General features: G+C 45.2%; 2 protein-coding genes across 4 annotated transcripts in view; one reads left to right on the top strand and one right to left on the bottom strand.

Annotated features, from left to right (window-relative positions):
- LOC109194858 (uncharacterized) overlaps positions 1–21828 on the bottom strand; it is a 38491-nt gene extending 16663 nt beyond the window's left edge. For 2 of the 3 annotated variants that reach the window (XM_019346013.1, XM_019346014.1), the window contains exons 1-5: positions 21726–21828; positions 18504–18545; positions 18158–18409; positions 17816–18058; positions 17509–17715 (exon numbers count right to left, since the gene is read on the bottom strand). In XM_019346013.1, coding sequence (XP_019201558.1) covers positions 17509–17715; positions 17816–18058; positions 18158–18409; positions 18504–18545; positions 21726–21756 — 775 coding nt within the window. In that variant the 5' untranslated portion in view covers positions 21757–21828. The remainder of the gene's footprint in view (positions 1–17508; positions 17716–17815; positions 18059–18157; positions 18410–18503; positions 18546–21725) is intronic. The other variant, XM_025899288.1, reaches the window with a different exon arrangement.
- LOC112842528 (uncharacterized) lies at positions 996–5085 on the top strand. Its single transcript, XM_025899267.1, has 2 exons — positions 996–4216; positions 4400–5085. Exon 1 carries the CDS (start codon positions 1064–1066, stop codon positions 3317–3319), a length of 2256 nt encoding a protein of 751 aa, XP_025755052.1. The 5' UTR covers positions 996–1063; the 3' UTR covers positions 3320–4216; positions 4400–5085.
- Positions 21829–23589: the final 1761 nt, after the last annotated feature.

The raw sequence follows: 23589 nt of genomic DNA, 5'->3' as shown, positions 1-23589 counted from the left end.
TCCTGCCAACGATCCTAGTAAACGCCAGAGAATGTATGTCATGCTAGATGACCAGAGTAACGTTTCACTAGCACGCTCTGAGTTTTTTGACATGTTCGAGGTTAATGGTAAGACAGAGGCATACACCCTCCAGACATGCAGTGGCATAGGTCTCACTTCTGGCAGAAGAGCCTCTGGGAATATGATAGAGGCAATCGATAGCTCCCTCACTATTCAGCTGCCCATGTTAATCGAGTGCAACATGATTCCCAACAAAAGAGAGGAAATTCCCACTCCCTCCGCGGCTTACGCACACAGTCACCTCAAAGGCATAGCACACAAAATACCAACCTTGGACAGTGGTGCAGACATTTTGCTGTTGCTTGGAAGAGACATTTTGAGAGTTCATAAAGTGCGCAGTCAGATCAATGGTCCGCACAATGCACCATACGCACAGAGACTGGACTTAGGCTGGGTGATAATAGGAGATGTGTGCTTAGGCAATACTCATAAGCCTTCCCAAGTCTCTACTTTTAAGACTCACGTTCTATCGGATGGAAGACCAACTCATTTTTCCCCGTGCGAAAGCCACTTTACTGTCAAGCCAGACACCAGTCTCTTAAATCGACACTTAGTACTTGGTGGTTCAAACATAAAGGACAGAACACAAAACAGAACTATAGGAAACAATGTTTTCTGCCAGACCAAGGATGACAATAAGCTTGGACCCTCCATGGAAGATCTGCAGTTCCTGAATATCATGGACAATGAGTGTTTCCAGGATGAGTCACAAAGCTGGGTGGCTCCATTGCCATTCCGCCAGCCCAGAGCATTGCTGCCTAACAATCGCCGCTACGCACTCAGTCGCCTCAAGTCACTTGAACGAACTCTAGACAAAAACCCAGAAATGAAAGCTCACCTGATAGACTTTATGCAGAAAATGTTGGACAATGGGCATGCGGAGCTCGCACCCCCATTACAAGGGAACAAAGAGTGTTGGTACCTGCCTTATTTCGGAGTGTACCATCCTCAAAAGCCGTCACAAATCCGAGTGGTATTTGACTCCAGCGCGCAGTTTGAAGGTATGTCGCTCAACACAGTGCTGTTATCAGGACCCAATCTGAACAACAGTCTATTAGGCGTGCTAGTGAGATTCAGGAAACATCCAGTTGCAGTAACCGCAGATATCCAGCAGATGTTCTATTGCTTCCTGGTGCGCGAGGACTGCAGAGATGTACTGAGGTTTGTCTGGCACAAAGACAACGATCCACAGAAAGAGCTCGTGGATTACAGGATGTGCGTGCATGTATTTGGAAACAGCCCCTCGCCTGCTGTAGCCACATATGGTTTGAGGAGGGCTGCGCAGGAAGGAGAAGCCAAATACGGGTCAGATGTTCGCCATTTCATTGAGCGTGATTTTTATGTTGATGATGCTTTAAAGTCTGTTCCCACCGAACATGATGCTATCGACCTCCTGAAACGGACACAAGACATGCTAGCAGACTCAAACCTTCGCCTCTTAAAAATAGCATCAAATAAGGTTGAAGTGATGGACGCATTCTCACCTCAAGACCGAGCCAAGGATCTCCAAAATCTGGACCTGTTCGAGGATGAACTCCCAGATCAGCGCAGTCTTGGAGTAAAGTGGAATATAATGGAGGACTATTTCACTTTTCACATTCCTCACGCTGAAAAGCCATACACACGAAGAGGAGTCCTTTCAACTGTGAACAGTGTGTTTGACCCGCTCGGGTTTTTGGCCCCAGTCACCGTTCGAGGACGTCTGCTTCTAAGAGAGTTGTTGCTACAGACAACAGAGTGGGACTCACCTCTCCCAGAGGATCTGAAAGGCAGATGGATAGAATGGCAACAGTCCCTCCAATGCCTCAGCAAAGTCAATGTTCCACGCACTTACACTAAAATGTCACTGTCACAGGCTGAATGTGTAGAACTTTGTGTCTTTTCAGATGCGTCCATGAAGGCAATATGTGCAGTTTCATACCTCAAGGTCACCACTGGGGATGGCAAGACAGAGGTTGGGTTTGCCCTAGGTAAGGCACGACTCGCTCCACAGCCAGAACTCACTGTACCTAGGCTCGAACTCTGTGCCGCAGTAATGGCGGTTGAAATGGCAGAGGTCATATGTGAAGAGATTGATCACCCTATAGACAAAACTAGTTTCTATACAGACAGCAAGGTGGTTCTTGGTTATATTCATAACCAATCCAGACATTTTTATGTCTATGTAAACAATCGTGTGTGTCGTATTAGAGAGTCAACTACTCCAGAACAATGGCATTTCATTACGACCGACCAGAATCCTGCTGACCACGGCTCACGATCAGTTCCAGCTGCTGAGTTAGAACACACGACATGGTTCACAGGTCCAGCGTTTCTCCAGTGCTCTTCATACATCCATCTAGAGCAGACTGATTACAAATTGCTGGACCCAGACAACGACGCAGAGGTACGCCCAGAGGTAAAGACGCTTTGCACTAACATAACAAAGGAAGTTTTGGGCTCAGGACGTTGGGAGCGTTTCTCCACATGGTGCTCACTTCGGAAAACCATGTCAAACTTGATTCACATCGCACAATGCTTTTCACAATCAAACGTTGAGCCAAACTGTAAAGGATGGCACATTTGTAAAACGGCCATCACCCCAGAACTGTTAGATCAAGCAGAGACAATGATCATTAAAAATGTGCAGTTCGAAACATATGCAGACGAGATAAAGCGGATCTCTGAAAAACAGAACCTCCCTAAAAACAGCTCGCTGGTAAAACTAAACCCTGTGATTGGAAGTGACAATCTGCTGAGAATCGGTGGTCGCATTAATCGTGCGGGGCTGGGAGTAAAAGACACCAACCCTGTAATCTTGCCAGGCAGTCACTACATCACTACCCTCCTTGTGCGCCACCACCATGAGAAAGTAAGCCATCAAGGCAGGCATTTTACAGAGGGCGCTGTCCGAGAAAGTGGCTTGTGGATTGTGGGAGGGAAAGGATGCATTAGCAGAGTCATAAGTAAATGTGTGACATGCAAGAAGCTGAGAGGGAAGTTTGAGGAGCAATTAATGAGTGATTTGCCCGTAGATCGCCTCCAAGTTGAGCCTCCCTTTTCTTACGTGGGCATGGACATGTTTGGCCCATGGGAAGTAACTACAAGGCGAACAAGAGGGGGACAAGCAAACAGAAAGCGGTGGGCAATATTATTCACGTGCCTGTGTACAAGGGCTGTCCACATTGAAGTAGTGGAGGAGATGAGCTCTTCGAGTTTCATTAACGCACTGAGGCGTCCGAGGACCCGCAAAACAACTGCGCTCAGACTGCGGCACTAATTTCATTGATGCTCACAAAGAGATGGCCACAAATGCACCAGAGAAAGACAAAGTGCAACACTTTCTGCAGGACCAGAAGTGTTCCTGGGTTTTCAATCCTCCCCATTCTTCCCACATGGGGGGAGTATGGGAACGGATGATTGGTTTAGCACGGCGAATACTTGATAACATGCTGCTGCAAACTGGTCATGTTCAACTCACTCATGAGATTTTGACCACATTTCTTGCAGAAGTCACAGCTATATTAAATGCACGACCGTTGTTGCCAGTATCATCAGACCCAGAACATCCTCACATTCTCTCACCGGCAATGCTGCTGACACAAAAGACTGGAGTTGTACCCACCATCTGTGATGGTGTAGGACCCAAAGAAATGCTCAGAAGCCATTGGAAGCGGGTTCAGTTCCTTGCAGACACTTTCTGGAGCAGATGGCGCAAGGAGTATCTGCACAGCCTCCAAATTCGTCAAAGGTGGCACCACAAGAACATTGACATTAAACAGGGAGATGTCGTTCTCCTCAAGGACAAACAAACAAGAAGAAATGAGTGGCCAATGGGCGTAATCATAAAGACAGTTGCAAGCGAAGATGGAATCATCAGAAAGGCCGAAGTTAGAGTTGCTTCCAAGGGAAATGTTAAGACTTATTATAGACCCATTTCTGAAATGGTTTTTCTGTTATCTAGTGATGTTTAGATATCTGTTGTGGTATCCCTAAGATACCAGGCGGGGAGTGTTCTGACTATTGTCAAATTTGTACATGTTTTGTTTGGTTAGTGCACTGGCCCTTTAAGAGAAAGGCATGGTCTGTGTGCAGACAGGGGAAGTGTAAAAAGACTCAGACAATCGACTGATTAGTGTGATCTATGCTGTGAAAGGCTGATAAAAAGGCATTCCCTGTGAGTATGCATTATTGTTTGGCACTTTATGTTGATTAATAGCAGTTACTTAGATGTTGTATTACACGTGCTAATTTATGGTTTGTAGACAGTTGTTTGGTGTTAGCATTAGACCTTGGTCACGCAGCTCCTCAAGTAATTATTTTAATTTGGCACTCATATTCACTGTATTTGTTGTTACAGTTTCACACCTGCCATATAAAGCAAAGTCTAAACCCACTCTGGCGTCAGTGACTTTTGTGTGGAGGTGTTTAACTCCTGGATAGTAGAAAGTGGTTCTACGAGGCCAGTACACTTTCCTTGTGCTCAGCTACATGCGTGATTCTCCCGTGTCTAACTTTGCCTCTCTGTGTATGACTCCTGTCACAGTTCCATTGGATTTACTTCCTGCTAGCGGCCCAAGATGAACAGTCTTCATTTGAAGAATTAGTCTCTCTGTCACCCAAATCAATAGTCACCTGAGGGAGAGAGAGATGGAAAAACACTCCAAATCCCATAAGCCTCTGTTCTGTTCTGTGTTTAGTTCCCCGTTGCTTCCACCTCTTCTGTCGTCAACTTCCGCTCATGCTCGTTCGCCTTTGCCTCTGCGAGAGCCCATGCAAATTGGTGGCTCATGGATTTCCCCAGAAGAGCGGGAGCGATGATTTTGTTCTGGGGAGTGCCTATGCTGCGGAAGGTCCGGCCATCTCATCATCACCTGCCCGGTTCGCCCAAAATTGTGCAGCCCCTCAGTAAGTTCAGGTGGGGTGGACGGTGCCTTAACCCTTTCACGCATAGTGGTCGCTACAGTGGACAGCTATTCAAAGGCTGTTTTCTTGTATTTGTGTCAGTGTTGATTGTATACTTGCACATAAACCACTACATAGGACACTGATTTGTCACGCCATACCCTGGCACCCACTGGTCGTTTAATGTTGCTATAGATGTATGACGTGTTTCATTGTAATCATTGTTATTTAACCCTGTCATGCATGAATTATGACAAACTCCCTTTTAATTTTTTTCTTAAGTATTTTTCTTAATCTTTTCATGCCTAAAGATGAATAAAAACACTCAAGAAAAAAATCCTGATTGACGTTGTCATAATTCATGAAATGCATGAAAGGGTTAAACAATGAAAAACTCCGTTTCTTGCTACCTGTTTCTATTGTAACCAGACTAAGGACCCACATTTTTGACACTCTAGCCAACTCAGGAGCTGAAGAAAATTTGATTGACATAAACATAGCCCAGAATCTTAAACCTGCCTCGCACTCCCCTCGAGCCCCAATTCCTTTAAATAGTCAAGTTTTTGCTATGATTAGTCATCAGACCACACCTGTTAATCCTGTCACATCTGGTAATCACCGGGAGACTATCACCTTTTTTACGTTTACCTCCCCTGATACTCCATTAATTCTTGGTTAACCATGGTTACAGAAACATAACCCACACATTGACCCTGAGATACCTGAACTCCTCCACTTGGGGCAGCAACTTGTCCCTGACCCAGAGTAGGCACACCATCCTTTTCCGGATAAAGACCATGGCCTCACATTTGGAGGTGCTGATTCTCACTAACACCACTTCATACTCAGCTGTGAACCATTCCAGTGTGAGCTGGAGGCCATAACCCCATGAAGCCAACAGAACCACATCATCTGCGAAAAGCAGAGTTGAGATTCTGAGACTACCCAAATGAAAGCTCCCGCCACTTGGGTACGCCTAGAAAGGCTGTCCATAAAAATTATGAATAAAATCGGTGACAAAGGGCAGCCCTGGTGGAGTCCATCACCCACAGGAAACGAGTTTGACTTATTGCCGACTATGCAGACCAAACTCTTGCAACGGTTGTATAAGCATCGAATGGCACATAGAAATGGGCCAGACACCCCATGCTGCCAAAGCACCTCCCACAGGACACTCCAAGAGACACGGTTTGTGCCTAATCAAAGTCCATAAAACACATGTAGACTGGATGGCCAAACTCCCATACACCCTCAAGTATACTTGAGAAGGGAAAGAGCTGGTTCAGTGTTCCACGACTAGGACGAAAACAGCATTGGTCCTCATGCATCTGAAGTTTGACTAATGGACGGACTCTCCTTTCCAGGACCCTAGCATAGACTTTTAGTGAACGAGACATCGATTCCACACCACCAGGATATACAGCAATGACATCGGAATGTTGTTTAGACTGGAGAAGTACAGTCAGATGATAACAAAGAGAGGGGAGGTAGTCATAACTGAGGGAATAGAACTGTAGATATGGAGGACAGTTACAAGTACCTGGGGATCCCAAAGGCAAATGGGAACCATGAGGAGGCCGCTAGGTAAGCTGCAACCACCTGCAGAGGATCAGGCATGTCCTGAGGAGTCAGCTGAATGGTAAGAACAAGATCCGGGCTACCAACACCTACGCCCTGCCTGTGATCAGGTACCCTGCTGGGATAATAATATATATATATATATATATGTATATATCCATATATATGTATATATCCATATATAGAATAAACCAGCTGTTCTCCACAGAACCAGCCAAGGTGTACTCTCAGTGGCAGGGGAGCAATATGAGAACTGCACCACCAAGGCTGGAGACGGAGTAATACTGGAAGAGCATATGGGAGAAGGACGCAACCTATAACAGCAATGCTCAGTGGCTAGTGGATCTGAGGGCAGACCACAGCAACCTCCTTGAACAGGGCTCAGTAACCATCACAGTGGCAGACATCCAAGAAAGGGTCTCCAGTATGAAGAGTTGGCCAGCACCAGGCCCCCACATGGTTCACGCCTACTGGCTAAAGAAGCTGACTGCACTCCATGAGCACCTGGCAGCACAAATAAACCAACTGCTAGTTGACGAGAGACACCCAGAATGGCTAACCGAAGGCCAGACAGTCCTGATCCTCAAGGACCCCCAGAAGGGACCGGTCCCCTCCAACTACCGACCAATAACCTGCCTCAGCACCACGTGGAAGCTCCTGTCAGGCATCATAGTGGCTAAGATGAACAGGCACATGGATCAATACATGAGTGGGGCACAGAAAGCGATTGGCAAGAATACCAGAGGCGCAAAACACCAGCTACTGGTAGACCGAGCAGTCAGCAGAGACTGCAAGACTAGGCTCACCAACCTGCTCGCTGCCTAGATTGATTACAAGAAGCCCTATGACTCATTGCCCCACACCTGGATCCTGGAATGCCTAGAACTATACAAGATCAACAGGACCTAGGAGCCTTCATCAGGAACTCAATGGGGATGTGGCGGACAACACTAGAGGCCAACTTCAAGCCCATAGCACAAGTCCCCATCAAGTGCGGGATCTACCACAGAGATGCTCTGTCCCCACTGCTGTTCTGCATAGGCCTGAATCCCCGCAGTGAGATCATTGACAAGACTGGCTACGGATACCGACTATGGAATGGAGCAGTTGTCAGCCACCTCCTGTACATGGATGACATCAAGCTGTAGGCCAAGAGTGAATGAGACATCCATTCACTGATCCACACCACCAGGATATACAGCAATGATATCAGAATGTCATTCGGATTGGAGAAATGTAGTCCGATGGTGACAAAGAGGGGGAAGGTAGTCAGAACTGAGGGGATCAAACTACCAGAAGGCAACATTGCAGACATAGAGGACAGCTACAAGTACCTGGGGATCCCACAGGCAAATGGGAACCATGAAGCGATCGCTAGAAAAGCTGCAACCACCAAGTACCTGCAGAGGGTCAGGCAAGTCCTGAGAAGTCAGCTGAACGGTAAGAACAAGATCCGGGCTATCAACACCTACACCCTGCCCGTGATCAGGTACCCTGCTGGGATAATAAGCTGGCCAAAGGAGGAGATAGAAGCTACTGACATCAAGACAAGGAAGCTCCTGACCATGCATGGAGGGCTTCACCCCAAGTCCAGCACCCTGAGGCTGTATGCTAAGCGGAAGGAAGGAGGCCGGGGACTGGTCAGTGTCAGCACCACGGTCCAGGACAAGACAACAAACATCCACGAATACATTAGTAAGATGGCCCCAAATGGCCGCGTGCTCAGTGAATACCTCAGGCAGCAGAAACCCAAGAATGAGGAGGAAGAGGAGGCACCATCATGGAAGAACAGGCCCCTGCACGGTATGTAACACCGGCAGATAGCGGAGGTGGCTGATATCCAGAAATCCTACCAGTGGCTGGAGAAAGCTGGACTGAAAGACAGTGTAGAAAACCCTGTGTTAGTGTGAACTATATTACCCAGCAGCCTCTGGGCAGTGATGGGATTCATGGGACTTCTGAGCTAGATGGTCTTCGTTTGTTCCTGGGCTAACAATTGAGGAGAGAGCTGCTGGGAAGGGAAAAAATAGCCCATCCTGTATTTGTTGGGGATGGTGTGCGTCACATAAACGTGAGTTAATGTTCCATGCTTAAGATGTTTACACTGCTACTTGTGTGTATTGGTTTTAGTTACCTTTAGCATATGTGCTAGTTAGCGATAGCTATGGCAGCCCAGTTATTTGATTATTTTGGGCTTGTTCCTCCTTTGTTTGTTCCCCCTGCAAATTTATGTGAATTTGTACACTGTAATATCGCTGTATTAGGTAGTGGCTAAGTAGGAGGCTGACTGTTTACTAAGTGCATCAGTGTAAATAGGTCATCTCTTGTGTTGGAGTGCCCTCTTGTGGCGCCTTTTGGGTAGTGCCTTAGTAAAGTGAACACTGTAAGAAGTGGTATCAGACTGGTTTGTAGTGGAGGAATTTGTTGCCAGTTTTCTTAATCTTTAATCTGTATTCATGTTGTAACGTATACCCTGTTCTTAATCATAGAAACCACATCATATCACTACTCCACATCCTCCTACTGTATGTCATACCTCCCTGTACCATCCATCTGACCGCAAATAAACTCCACCTGTGGTAATCTAATCCCTGGATGTCAGCCTCTCCTTCTGACCGAGGATAGTTACTATTGCAGCACCACCCAGCATTAAACTGACGTACACCATTCTGTACAAAGTGGTCCTTCGAGCCGGATGTGCTCTACCTGCATGACATGGCTGCCTCCAGAGATCAGGATGATGCACGAAGTCCCCGTCCTAGCAGGATCCATCGAATCCCTGGACATCTGGAGGACTATGAGTTGTCCTACCATACCCGTGGGCCAAGGCTGTCACCCAATCTAGCAGAGGAGGTTATGATGGCACAGTCAGACTCCCACTACACAAGGAGGCCGGATGTGGAGGAGATAAGATGGCGAAGAATGGAGGATTGTCTGATTAATATCCAGCATCAAATGCGATCTCTGCAAGTGACTGTAGCAGAGTCCCGCGACCTTAACAAACGTGTGCAGCGACTAGAGCAGCTCACCTCTCCAATGCCAAAGGGGACATTAATAGAGGTGGAACCAATGGCTTCAGCTGTCTCTACACCAAATCCTACAGCCAGGGAGCCCAAATCGATTCAGGAGGGGGAGAGAATTACAGAGCCCCTCCGTGTGATGTCAGCTCCTTTAGCCCTACTCCCTGGCACTTCCACTGCACCCGTTGGGCCACCCACAGAGCTCTCTATGGATAGATCAGCGTCTGCTCTGAGATTCACTTCACCATGTCCTGACTATCTTCTCAGACCGGTGCATCCCGCAACTCCTGCCCCACTTGCTGTAGCCAGCGCTGTAGCTCCACAGGCAATACAGATGTCTGGGCCTCCCGTGCCATCGCAGACACCTCAACCAGACCCTCCCTTAGTGGCTCAGCCGACCACTATGCAACCTTCTACTGCAAAGGAGGATGTCACTCGGGGTTTCTAGCCATGGATCCCAAAACTTCGCCCTCTGCCTCAACAGCCTCGATATGCTTCCTTCCAACCTGTGGCATCTGCACAGGAGCTTAGGCCTCAGCCAAGTAGGCCCCCAGCAGTAAACCACGCGAGTTCAGAACCCAGTATGTTGGAAATGGTGATTGCATCCTCCTATGGCCTCCCTAAGCCCAAGCTCACTGTTTTCAGTTCTGGGAAGGAGAGTGACTTTGCCTTACTGAAGAAAGGACTGGATAGTGTTCTTGGGCCTCACAAGCACTTGTCCGAGGATTATAAGTATCAGATCTTGCTAGATCACTTGAAGTTCCCAAGTGCATTCCAAGTGGCTAAACGCTACATCCATGACCCCACTCCATATACTAGTGCAATGAGGGCTCTCGAGCAGAAGTACGGTCAGCCAAGACAACTGGTACAGAGTGAACTCAGCGCCATCCTGTGCACACCACACATAAAACCAGGTGACTCACAAGCCTTTGAAGCTTTTTCCCTGTCAGTTGCCAGTCTAGTGGGGATGCTTACCATGATGGACGGGGTGGCAGAGAGTGAACTCCACTGTGGATCCCACATAGACCGATTACTCACCAAACTCCCTCTGAGTTATCGGGATAACTTTGCAGAGTACTGCCTTAACCGAGGGATCCTGCGGCCTGGATCAAATTGCACTTATACCCTCTATGATCTAGCCGAGTGGTTGGAGCGCAAGACCCAAGCAATGCAGGTCTCCCGACGGGCCACGGAGCTGTATGCCTCAGAGAACCCCTCGTTGGAGGGGAAAGTCAGTAGGCACTTGGAAACAAAACACAAACCCAAGTTGGCCTCTGTTTATTATGGACCTGAAAGCACAGCCACCAAACCACCTGCTGTGGCCCATCCAGGTCCAAAGGCTGTTGCGATGCAGAAGAAAAGAGAACGTTTCAAGCCTTACTGCCCTTTCTGTGATGGGACAGAGCATTACTTGAGTGGATGTAATGAGTTCTCCCGGCTGGATGTGGTTGCGGTTGTGGACTGGATCAGAGATAGGAATAAATGTTGGAGGTGTGGCCGGAACCATTCTGCTGACAACTGCACGCTCAAGAAACCCTGCAGTACCTGTGGTGAGCAACACCTCCTTGTATTACATGGCCTCGCCAAGGCTAAAGAGCAGAACCCCAGTATCCTGACCATGTGCACAGCATCCAGTGTCATCTATGTTGACCATCCCAGTCACTCTGGGAGAGTGATGTTGAAGGTGGTAAGAGTTTAACTCCACAATGGGAAGAAAACCATGGACACCTATGCTGTGCTGGATGACGGTTCAGAGAGAACCATAATATTGCCTGCTGCTGTGAAGTTCCTCGGCCTAGCCCCGACAGATGAGGCTCTGGCCCTCCGAACCATCAGACAGGATGTCCTGCAGCTGCATGGGGGAAGCATATCATTGGAGGTGTCCACTAAAGCTAAGCCGAAGGTGAGGCATCAAATACTAAATCCATTCACAGCAGAACAACTGGCTCTGGCGGAGCAATCTTGCCCAGTGGAAACACTCAAAAGGAAGTACAGTCACCTACAAAGACTTCCCCTCACAGGTTTCAGCAAGGTGAAACCTATGATCCTGACTGGATCAGATCACCCGCACCTTATCACTCCGGTATGCCCGGTGATTCGTGGACCACCTGGAGGGCCAGTAGCAGTCTGCACGGAGCTGGGGTGGGCGCTGCAGGGACCTGCCAAGAGTCTTCCACATCCAGTGGCTGGACAGGCATGCTTGCACTCATCATTCATCCCACAGACATCAGAGCTCTCCAAAGCTGTTGAGAGGCTGTGGCAGCTTGATGTCCTCCCGTTTAGGAATGAAAAGGAAGTCACCAGGTCAAAGGAGGACCAGCAGGCAATCGACATTCTTGAATCAAGGACAGTCCGAGTACAGGTAGAGGGAGTCCACCGATATGCTACTCCCTTGCTTCGCCGCACAGAGTTTCCTCAGGTGAAGGCACCTCAAGAGGCTGTCATGGCTCTTCTGAGGGCCAATGAGCGTAGGCTATGCAAGGACCCCAGCAGAGCACGGACATACAACGAGGAGATCAAAAAACTAGAGAAGGCGGGCTATGTGGAAAAGTTGACTCCGGAGGAGGTGCATGGTTCCACTGAATCCTGGTACATTCCACACCATCTTGTGCATCACAACAACAAAGCCCGCCTAGTCTTCAACTGCTCCTTCCTGTACCAGCAAACTGCCCTTAATGACCTCCTGCTGCCAGGGCCCACGCTTAGCCCCTCACTCCTTGGCGTGTTAATCCGATTCCACCAGCATGCTGTGGCCATAAGCGGTGACATAAAGGCCATGTTTCATCAGGTACGCCTGCTTCCCGAAGATCAGCCTCTACTTAGCTTTCTTTGGAGGGATGGAGGAGCGCCCACCTGATGTGTATGAATGGCAAGTGTTACCATTTGGTACGACCTGCAGCCCCTGCTGTGCCACTTACGCTTTACAGCGGCATGTGCGAGACCACCGTGAGGGGAACGAAGATGTGTATGAGTCCGTCCACACAGCTTTTTATGTGGACAATTGTCTCCAGTCTCTTCCGACTCCCTGCCAAGCTAAACAGCTACTGGACAAAATGAGACAGCTACTGGCCACGGGAGGATTTGAGATACGGCAGTGGGCTAGTAATGTGCCAGAGGTGGTGTCCCACCTGCCTACTGCTGCCCGTTCTGACAGCTGTGAGCTCTGGCTGACCTTTAACCAAGCTGATCCACAAGAGTCGATGCTTGGGTTACATTGGCATTGCCCCACCGATACCTTGGGGTATAAGCATCGACCAGTCTCCTACGCAACACCAACTCTTCGCAATGTGTACAAGGTGCTTGCCAGCCAGTATGACACTCTAGGGTTTATCATTCCCTATACCACTAGAGGGAAGATTCTCGTACAATCGATGTGGCAAAAGGAGATGGGCTGGGATGAACCTATCACTGGTGTCCTTCGTGCCACCTGGGCAGAATGGGAAAAGGAGCTACCGTACCTGCAGAACATTACCTTACCGAGGTGTTATGTGCCACCTGCTACAGACTCTCTGAGTTGCACCTTTGAGCTGCACGTGTTCTATGATGCCTCCGAGAAAGCGTATGGATCTGTAGCTTATCTGAGGACCACAGATTGCCACGGACATGTCAGCACTTCATTCCTGTTGGCCAGATCCCGAGTCGCTCCTCGGAAGAGATTGTCCATGCCTCGTCTCGAGCTCAGTGCTGCTCTCACTGGAGCGCAACTTGCCAAGACTCTCCAAACTGAGCTTACCCTACCACTGCAGAATACCATCTTGTGGACTGACTCTATTACTGTGCTGAGTTGGTTGCAGTCGGATTCCTGCCGGTACAAGGTCTTTGTCGGGACTCGAATTGCTGAAATCCAGGAGCTCACCAGTTCTCATCAGTGGAGGTATGTCACGTCAGCAGAGAATCCGGCTGATGACATCACAAGGGGGAAGGAACTCTGTAGTCTTTCGGCAGCCAGCTGTTGGGCTCAGGGCCCTATGTTCTTGCAACGAAGTTCGGCATACTGGCCCTCCCAACCTACTGGTAGGGCTGAGACTACAGATGAGCTGTGCAAGGGGATGCTATGTGGGCTTGTCACAGTGGCCCAGACTCCTACTCCAGACCCTGGCAACTTCACATCTTGGGAGGAGCTTGCGAAAGCTACGGGGCGGCTTCTCCTCCAATGACCGCCTCTGATCGTGTGGAAGCAGAGATAGCCATTTTGAAGTCAGCTCAGTATGACAGTTTTCCGGAGGAGGTGATAGCTCTGATGAAGGGACGAACTCTGGCCCTGAATAGTCGACTTTGTTCGCTCTGCCCTGAGTACAATCCAGTTACTGGCCTGATAAGGGTTGGAGGACGCCTGAGACGTGCCAAAGGTCTGGACTCAGACACCATACACCCTATTGTGCTACCTCCCGAACACCCGGTAACTAAGCTCCTTGTCCAACACTTTGACACGATTCTGTTGCACCCTGGTCCAGAGCGCATCTTTGCAGAGATACGGCGCACTTATTGGAGACAATACGCAGAGTGCCAGAAATGGCGGGGGAGGCCTGCTCCCACCAAAATGGCTGATTTGCCGGCAGCGAGACTCCGGATCCACAAACCTGCTTTCTGGTCAATGGGAGTTGATTGCTTTGGTCCCTACACCATCAAGATAGGCCGGAGGCATGAGAAGCGCTGGGGCATAATCTTTAAGTGCCTAACCACCCGATGTGTACACCTGGATTTGCTGCCAAGCCTGGACTCAGACGCTTTCCTCATGGCCGTGCGAAGATTCGTCTCCCGTCGGGGTACCCCATTCGAGATATGGTCAGATCAGGGCACTAATTTCCGAGTGGGTGCTCGAGAGTTACAGGAAGCTTTCTCTATGATGACGCCTATTCTTCAGGCACAGCTGGCAAAGCAGAGGATAACCTTTCATTGTAATCCACCGCATGCCCCCCATTTTGGGGGGGCCTGGGAAAGGGAGATAAGGTCGGTTAAGGGGGCACTCCAGGTCATCCTGAAGGATCAGGTTGTGACGGAAGAAGTCCTCCGCACAGCTCTCCTTGAAGTAGAAGGGATCCTTAATGCGAAACCTCTTGGTTACGCATCCTCGGATATTGCTGATCCTGACCCCATTACCCCAAATCTCCTGCTCATGGGGCGGCGGTACGCTTCACTGCCGCAGGTGGTTTATGGACCAGGTCATTTTATCACCAGTCGAAGATGGAAACAAAGCCAGGTAATTGCTGACCACTTCTGGAGCCAGTTCATTCGGAGGTACCTCCCAGGTCTTCAGCTCAGACAGAAATGGCGTGATCTGACACCCGACCTCGCTGTGGGTCAGGTCGTCATGATCGTGGACTCGCAACTGCCCAGGGCCATGTGGCCAGTTGGGAAGATTTCAAAGGTGTTTCCCGGAGAAGATGGTATAGTGCGATCGGCGGAGGTGCAAGTGAAGGATCATACTTACATACGACCAGTTGTTAAGCTGGTCACCCTGCCTCAGATGCCAGAGGAAGAGAACTCCGCATAGCACAACACAGACTTTTTGCAATGATGTGTATTTGTTGCACAAATACAGGGGCGGCTGTAGAAAACCCTGTGTTAGTGTGAACTATATTACCCAGCAGCCTCTGGGCAGTGATGGGATTCATGGGACTTCTGAGCTAGATGGTCTTCGTTCGTTCCTGGGCTAACGATTGAGGAGAGAGCTGCTGGGAAGGGAAGCAAATAGCCCATCCTGTATTTGTTGGGGATGGTGTGCGTCACATAAACGTGAGTTAATGTTCCATGCTTAAGATGTTTACACTGCTACTTGTGTGTATTGGTTTTAGTTACCTTTAGCATATGTGCTAGTTAGCGATAGCTATGGCAGCCCAGTTATTTGATTATTTTGGGCTTGTTCCTGCTTTGTTTGTTCCCCCTGCAAATTTATGTGAATTTGTACACTGTAATATCGCTGTATTACGTAGTGGCTAAGTAGGAGGCTGACTGTTTACTAAGTGCATCAGTGTAAATAGGTCATCTCTTGTGTTGGAGTGCCCTCTTGTGGCGCCTTTTGGGTAGTGCCTTAGTAAAGTGAACACTGTAAGAAGTGGTATCAGACTGGTTTGTAGTGGAGGAATTTGTTGCCAGTTTTCTTAATCTTTAATCTGTATTCATGTTGTAATGTATACTCTGTTCTTAATCATAGAAACCACACCATATCACCCCTCCACATCCTCCTACTGTATGTCATACCTCCCTGTACCATCCATCTGACCGCAAATAAACTCCACCTGTGGTAATCTAATCCCTGGATGTCAGCCTCTCCTTCTGACCGAGGATAGTTACTATTGCAGCACCACCCAGCATTAAACTGACGTACACCATTCTGTACAGACAGCACAGAAGCACTAATCGTGGCAGCACAGGAACAAGCTCTGAGCACAAGATCCATAGAGGCTGGGGTCTATCACACCAGGCAAGAGCCCAGGTGCAGGCTATGTAAAGATGCCTCTGAGACAATCCAGCACATAACAGCAGGGTGTAAGATGGTAGCAGGGAGGGCATACATGTAACACTATAACCAAGTGGCTGGCATAGTATACAGAAACATCTGTGCAGAATACGGCCTGGAAGTCCCGAGGTGAAAAGATGCCCCTAGGGTGGTGGAGAATGGCCGAGCTAAGATCCTGTGGGACTTCCAGATACAGACGGACAGAATGGTGGTGGCTAACCAACCAGACATAGTGGTGGTACACAAACAGAAGAAGACGGCCGTAGTGATAGAAGTAGCAGTTCCCAGTGACAGCAACATCAGAAAGAAGGAACATGAGAAGCTCGAGAAATACCCTCCACATTTTCTCCACAGAAGAGCTGGAGAAAATGTGGAGGGTGAAGGTAACAGTGGTCCCTATGGTAATCAGAGTACTAGGTGCGGTGACTCCCAAACTAGGTGAGTGGCTCCAGGAGATCCCAGGAACAACATCTGAGATTTCTGTCCAGAAGAGTGCAGTCCTAGGAACAGCTAAGGTACTGCGCAGGACCCTCCAGCTCCCGGGCCTCTGGTAGAGGACCTGAGCTTGAAGGATAGACCGCCGCAGGGGCGAGCGGGGAATTTTATATATATATATATGTATATGTGTGTGTGTATTATTTATTTTTTGAAGAAAATTTGTGGAAAGTGTACACACTAGAAAGGGATTTTATTTTATTTACTTATATTTTTTCTGGTTTTTTCATTTTCATTCAGGTTTCTGTAGGTTCCACAGCACTAACATCACACTACAGCAAATCACTAAGGACCTCTTAATGACTGTTTGATGGCATGTGCTAATTCCTGGTGCTGTTTGACCAGGAATGAGCATTTACACCTGAATGATCATAATATCATTAAGGTGTAAAAGAGTTGTACCTGGATAGCAGGACTTTGATACAATCAATCACAGACTGAGGCACTAAGTGTGAATATCTGATACAGGTTTATCATGATTGATCAAATATGAAAACCTGTAAATAACTTTGTTTTCATTTGATGTTCTGATTTGATTTGAATGGCGACCCAAAGTGGATGGAATTTTGTGAACAGCACGGACATCAATTTGGGAATATTTAGTTTTACTGTTGTTGGAATTCAGCTGTCAGCAAAAATGTTTTTCAAACAAATCATTTCTTTGCTGCCTTGATATATCAATCCAGGTACTAGATAAGACCATCAATTCACTACTCTGTGGTTGGCCATGTGCACATCTTGGTTTTTGTTATTGTAAAGAAGGAGGGTTTTCATTTACGTACTTATACTAGTGAGATCACCACCTTGGCCTCCAAAATGAGGCCATCTTAAAATCTAAACTGGAGGACAGAGTCTAGCCAGCCCGAAGGTGCTCTGAGCTCAATTTCTGGCAGAAACAGTAAGGGGATCATAAAATCATTCAGGTGTAAAATCTGAGTCATACCTGGATGGCAGTCACCCTCAGACTAGTAAGGTTAAAGTTAGTCAAGATAAGTCTGAAATATTTCATACCTCTCTGTTTCCTCCACAGAAGTATACCTCCAATCAGAACCATAATCAGGACTGCAGAGAGGAGCAGGAGAAAAAGAGGCAGTGTCATGAAGGGGCTAGGAAAGGGGTCTGAAGATGAAGTAGGAGGATTACAACAGAAAATAGAGGAACTTGATCTAGTAGCCTGAGCAAGAGGAGAGTTGGTTGAGGTAGTTGGAAGAGAAGCATCTGCAAAAGACATGATGACGATCAGAGGTTCAGTGAGTTTCTTATCAGGTCAAAAGATGAGATCATGTCTGTAAACAGGAAGTAATGTCAGTGCCTTGACCTGTGACCCTCAGTCGGCTCAGAGGAGAACGTGCATGAATAGCAGTAGAACACGAGTAGAAACCTTCATTTGACTGCTGGACATTGGAGAGAATCAACTGTACTTCAGCTTTAGATACAATTTTTTGATCATATCTGAAAAAATAAGACTTTTGACTTGAACCATCCCTGGTTTTACAGTGAAGAGTGACATCACTTCCTGTCCTCACAGGAAGCGCAGGGATCTCCAGGATCACACCATCTTCTGAGCAACAGAGACACAAACAGAGCAATGTAGAGACATATTTCCACCAGCAGTGCAGAGTTATACAAAGATAAAGTGACAGCTTGGAACTGTTTGTACCTAAAACACTGATCGAGACTTCATCGCTCTTCTTTCCAGATAAGTTATCACATAGGAAACTTCCACCAGATGAGATGGAAAGATCCAGAACACAGAAGGAACTGTTAACTCTGATTAAGTCTGCAGCTGCTCCACAGACTTCAGTGTCTCTTCCATTGGTCCTCTTCACTGTCCATTCATCAACACAACTCAGAAAGACTTTAGAGTCTCCCCTGAAGAACTGTTGAAAATTTGGACTGACATCCAAAGAGACTGGAGAACAGACATCAATAGGAAGACAGACAGAATAAATATATTTATATTCTTTGTGGAGTTTCACTGGTAGGTTTCACTTCCATCAACTCACCTGCAGAAACAGTCAGTACAGACATTACCAGGACACACAGACCTGCAACAACAGGACAGAGGTTACTACATGTCAGAGGACAATAAAGGTCAGAGGTCACTAAAGCACATCTTAGCTGCACTCGTGTTTACGAGTCTAGAAACAGACAGCTACTGTGAGTTAATTAACAGGAAGAGAGTTAATGTTCAGTAACTCCATTTTGACCTCTACTGAATTGAAAGAAATGTATCAATGTACTGTGCTGAATACTTAAAAACATGTTCTGGGGAGGCAAAATTTTAGGGAAACCCATGGGACAAGATGTGTCCCAAGAAGTAGAACTAGTTTTAATGTTTTATTCTGTCAGAGCAGTTGGCAGATGAGTCAGAGTATGTACAGAAGTGGGACAAGCATGAAGTCCACAGAGCTTCAGTAGATCAACAGGATGGAGAAGCCAGACAGATGCCAAGGAGATTGGCCCTGGAAGTGTCTGTGGAACTGGTATTGGATGTGGTGGAGGAGTTGCAGGCATTAAGGGCTGTCTCAGGGAGACACAACAAGTGAAAAAGAGGGATTTCTGTGATGGCTGGTGCTAGAACAACCATGTCAAGAGTACTGCATCAGTCATACATTATATATGTGTGGGACTTCAAGCTTGGTTTTAGTTTTAGTTTTTTTTAATAAAAATGCCCTGGGCTTATTTTATTGTAAATAAATGTTAGCTGCTACTGTTGAGTTTTGTACTCCTTGGCTACCACGACCCTTTTAGCGATGGAAAAGAACATCCTTCTTCCTTCTCCTTTTCCCTTGTTACAAAAGCAAACATATTTGTTGCTACCAACTTTGTGTATTTATTTTGCACTATTGGCCAAATTGTAATGTGTTTCATACAACTACTGGACATTTGTATTTAAAATTATAACCCTTGATGTACAAAGTGAATTGGTGTACAGTATGGTGATATCTTATTATGTAATGATTTAAAGCTTAACGCATGTCATTTCAGTTCAGTTCAGTTCAGTTCAGTTCAATTAAAGTACATTTTATTCATATAGCAGCAAATTACAACAACATGAGCAAGCACTTGGTGACAATGGTAGAGTTTGAAAGAGTGCCACATAATAATGACAACTAATGACTACATGAACAGTGATGTATAAAAACATAACGAGGCAATTAAGAGAGAGAGGTGGTTGAAAAATCAGGTGATTGAAAAAGAAATGCTCAGTGAATAATGGGAAGCCCCCACCCAAGACCTGCTGCAGCATAACTAAGGGATGATTAAGCACCTTGAGGCGACTTTTGTTGTAATTTGGCACTGTATAAATAAAATGGAATTGAATTGAATAATTAAGAGTGACCAGCCCTAGATGTAAGTTTTAAAAAAAAGGAAAATTGGAGCTCAATCTTAAAATACAGGGGGTGTCTGTCTCCTGAATTCAATCTGGGAGCTGGTTCCACAGAGGCAGGGCCTGAAAGCTGAAGGCTCTACTATCTATTTTACTTGTGGTTCCTAGAGTACTTACAAGTAAGCCAACAGTCTGAGAGCAAAGTGCTACATTGGGGTGAAATGGTGTTATGAGGTCTTTAAGATAAGATGGAGCCTGATTATTCAAGACTTTGCAGGGGAGAAGGATTTTAAATTTGATTCCGAATTTAACATCCCTGCTTTACAGGCTAGGCTTTGAGATTTTATAGAAACTCCCACTGATTGAAGGAGAACCAGATTAGACATTTGACTTTTCTGAACTAACCAACTACAAACCAGAGGGTAGTTGAACTAGAGTTACAAACTACAGACATTCCAAGCTCTTCCTGAATTATCAATTTAATATAACACTTTGTATGTTGTGTTCAGGTAGCTCTGTGAAATATTAACTATTGGTTTGTGAGAACCATATTCATGGTTAATTTTAAATGGAGAAGATGGAATATATGTGGGTTGAAATACTCTGTGGCTTGATACTTGATTAAAAACTAGATATTATTATCCATTAGTCTAGTATTATTAAGTAGTTAATTCATCATTTCTAAAGTATTACTCAAACATTAATACACATTAGTATGTAATTTATTTACAAAGTTAAATACTTTGTTCTTGATTAATAAATTCATATCAACCATATTTAATGATTAGAATTCATTTAATGCTTTACAGATGATGGATTAGATTAAAGAAATAAAGTATTTCATCAAGTACAAATTAATATATATATATAGGAACTATTAATGACCCATTTAGAAAGTCTTTGTACATAATTAGCAATGTATTTAGATTTACAGAGAAGCTGCCAAAGATGTTTCCATGTAATAATCCAGAGTATTAAACATAACTTTTACATTATTGCTTTTAAGCAAAGCAGAATGGTGGGAATTTAAGGCAGGATTAATTCAAGATTTATAATATAGTAACGCTATCCAAATATGCTAAAACATCAGACAATATTACCTTAAATATTATGAGTCTTATTACAATTTAACCTCTGTGTAAAAATGGAAATTCAGGTTTTTAGATTTTTACCAAGGCTATAATTACTAATTGTTGAGGCCTTCATTTCCACATTATTACCTCCAGTTTTGGACCCGTATTATCCAGTTACATAAATTTCACTTTAATATTACTCAACTATAACCACCGTTTCTACCATGATATTACTATAATTAGTTAACTAGTTATTACTTTGATAATTGAGTGGTAATAACTTAGAAATTACCACATTATTACATTCTTGAATCTGCCTTCTTACCCTACTATTACCACTTTATCACTGAGCTGTAATAGAAAGTGCTACTAACTTTATTTAATAAGCTAGAAGCCAAATGCATTACGTAAGACAATGCTAACATGGTGCAATTTTAAAAGAAAAATCTTTTTTAATCTTGAGAAATCTCAATTGGGCTGGATGTCAGTAAACTCCATATTTCATTTAATATATGTGAGATTTTCAACTCATTGTATTCTATTTTATTTAAATTTTATACACCCTTCAAACATTTTAGGAAACAGAGTTGTGGTTTATATGCAATGGTTTCAAATTGTTTAATATTTCTCTTTAGAGTAACACTTTGAAAATATTATTATTATTGTCATTATCTTTGTTAATCATTTAATACACATTTTTGTCTGTTCTTGAGATTAATTTCTCTCTGCTGGATCATGCAAATCTCATTTATTGAAAACAGCAGTTCCATGGTAATAATTTCAATCATGTTAAAGTTGACATCTTTGTTTGTTTGACTTACCAAGAAGCAGAGAGACAGATGATATCATCATGTTATCTAGATAATGACTGAAAGCCAATATAAACAGCAGAGAGACCTTCAGCTTTATCACTTCCCTTCAAGACATTCACTGTGTGACTGGCTGAACCTCAAGTTGCCATGCTATTGTAATGAATACATGGTGAAGGCGGAGCATGTCAGTTTAATGGACTCCAGTGTGTAGTTGACATGTATGAAGCTGAGAAGTTAACTGTTGTTAAACTCTATTTAAGTGTCTGTGTCACATTTTACAGGCTTGTATTTCACACTTTTTTGCTGCTGAATTTTGCAGCAGTGACCATTTAATGTTTAATAAGTTTAATATTTTCCAAATACACAGATAAAAAGTTATTTTGAAATGTCAAAGTTTCCTTTTTGATAAAGGTTATAGTTAGTTATAGCTAGATCCGGTGACCCTGATCCAAGCATCTTTTAGTACAAGCTGCTGGGGTATTTTGAATGATACACCATCTCTACTTTTACGTTGAGGCCTAAAACTTTGCTTTTTGATAAAGCATATAGTTATTTAGGGCTAGATCCTGATTTCTCCTTTAGTTATCCTGCTATGATGTGAGGGCTTCTCGTAATGTACTCAGTTTTCCCTTTTTGCTCACCGCTTTTCCCTCTCATTGTTTTCATACACCACTCACCCATTTAATCATTAGTTATTAATCTCTGATTCTCTTCCACAGTGTGTCTTTTATCTTGCCTCCCTCGCCTTATTTCCAACTGTTCAATTCAATTCAATTTTCAATTCAATTTGATTTATATAGCGCCAAATCACAACAGCAGTCACCTCAAGGTGCTTTATATTGCACAGTAGATCGTACAATAATAGATAACTGGTCGTTGCCCTTCCTTTATCTGGTTCTGCTTGAGGTTTCTTCCTGTTAAAAAGTAATTTTTTTCACCTTACTGTCCCCAATGCTTTATATGATTGATCGTATAATTGTTGCATAATATTCTAGGGTTTATAGCTTGCGATATAAAGCCTTGGCCCATAAGACCAAGCATAGCCCAAAAGCAATATATAGCCCCACCCTCCTTTCGCCCCACTGCTCATAGTAGGGGCCATAAGGGTTTGATGCTTTGTGCATTGGTCAGTAGTCAGGGGTGGAGTTGATGGTGGTTTGAGCCCAAGTTGATAAATCTGGTGTTCAGAATATGGAATTTCACTATTCTGGTGGTCAAGGAGCCTGAGCTAGTGCTAGAGGTAGATAAGCACCAACTAAATATACTCTGGCTCACCTCAATGTACATCTTGGGCCATGGAAACAGTCTACTGGAGTGGGGCTGGACTACATAACACTGGACTTGTCCTTGAACAGTGGGCAGGTGTGGTATAATTGAATCCCCCAGGTTTAGTGCCTGCATGGTGGGCTTTTCAATGGTGAATGAGAAAGTTGCTTCGCTGCACCTGTGGGTTAGGGAACATGTCATCTGTCCATTGCAACAACTCTGTCTCTGAGTTCTCCGGGCAGAGCCTTTAACCTCATAGCTTGGTTTTTGCTCAGGTGAGTGTTGTAAGACATGAGGCCTTATATATAGAGGTGTTTGTCTTTCCAAATCATGTCCAGTCAGTTTAGTTTGTAACAGATGGATTCCAATCGAGATGGATCTCAGCAACATTTGAAAGAAGTGGGAGGCACCTTAGCTAAAATTCAAGTGTTTTTGCAAAAAGTCTGCATACTTATGTAAATGTGATGAACCAGTTTTTTTTAAAATGGATTTTAAAAAAATCAATGTTAAAATTTTCATTTTGGGATACATCGTGTCTATTAATGAGAAAAAATAATTAAAAGAACTATAGCATTGGGCTGCATGATAATAGAAGTGGAAATAAGTA

This window comes from Oreochromis niloticus, linkage group LG15 (genome assembly GCF_001858045.2).
Source record: "Oreochromis niloticus isolate F11D_XX linkage group LG15, O_niloticus_UMD_NMBU, whole genome shotgun sequence".
Taxonomy (NCBI): Eukaryota; Metazoa; Chordata; class Actinopteri; order Cichliformes; family Cichlidae; genus Oreochromis; species Oreochromis niloticus.
Note: the sequence above shows the minus strand (reverse complement) of the source record. Positions and strands in the feature narration are given on the sequence as shown.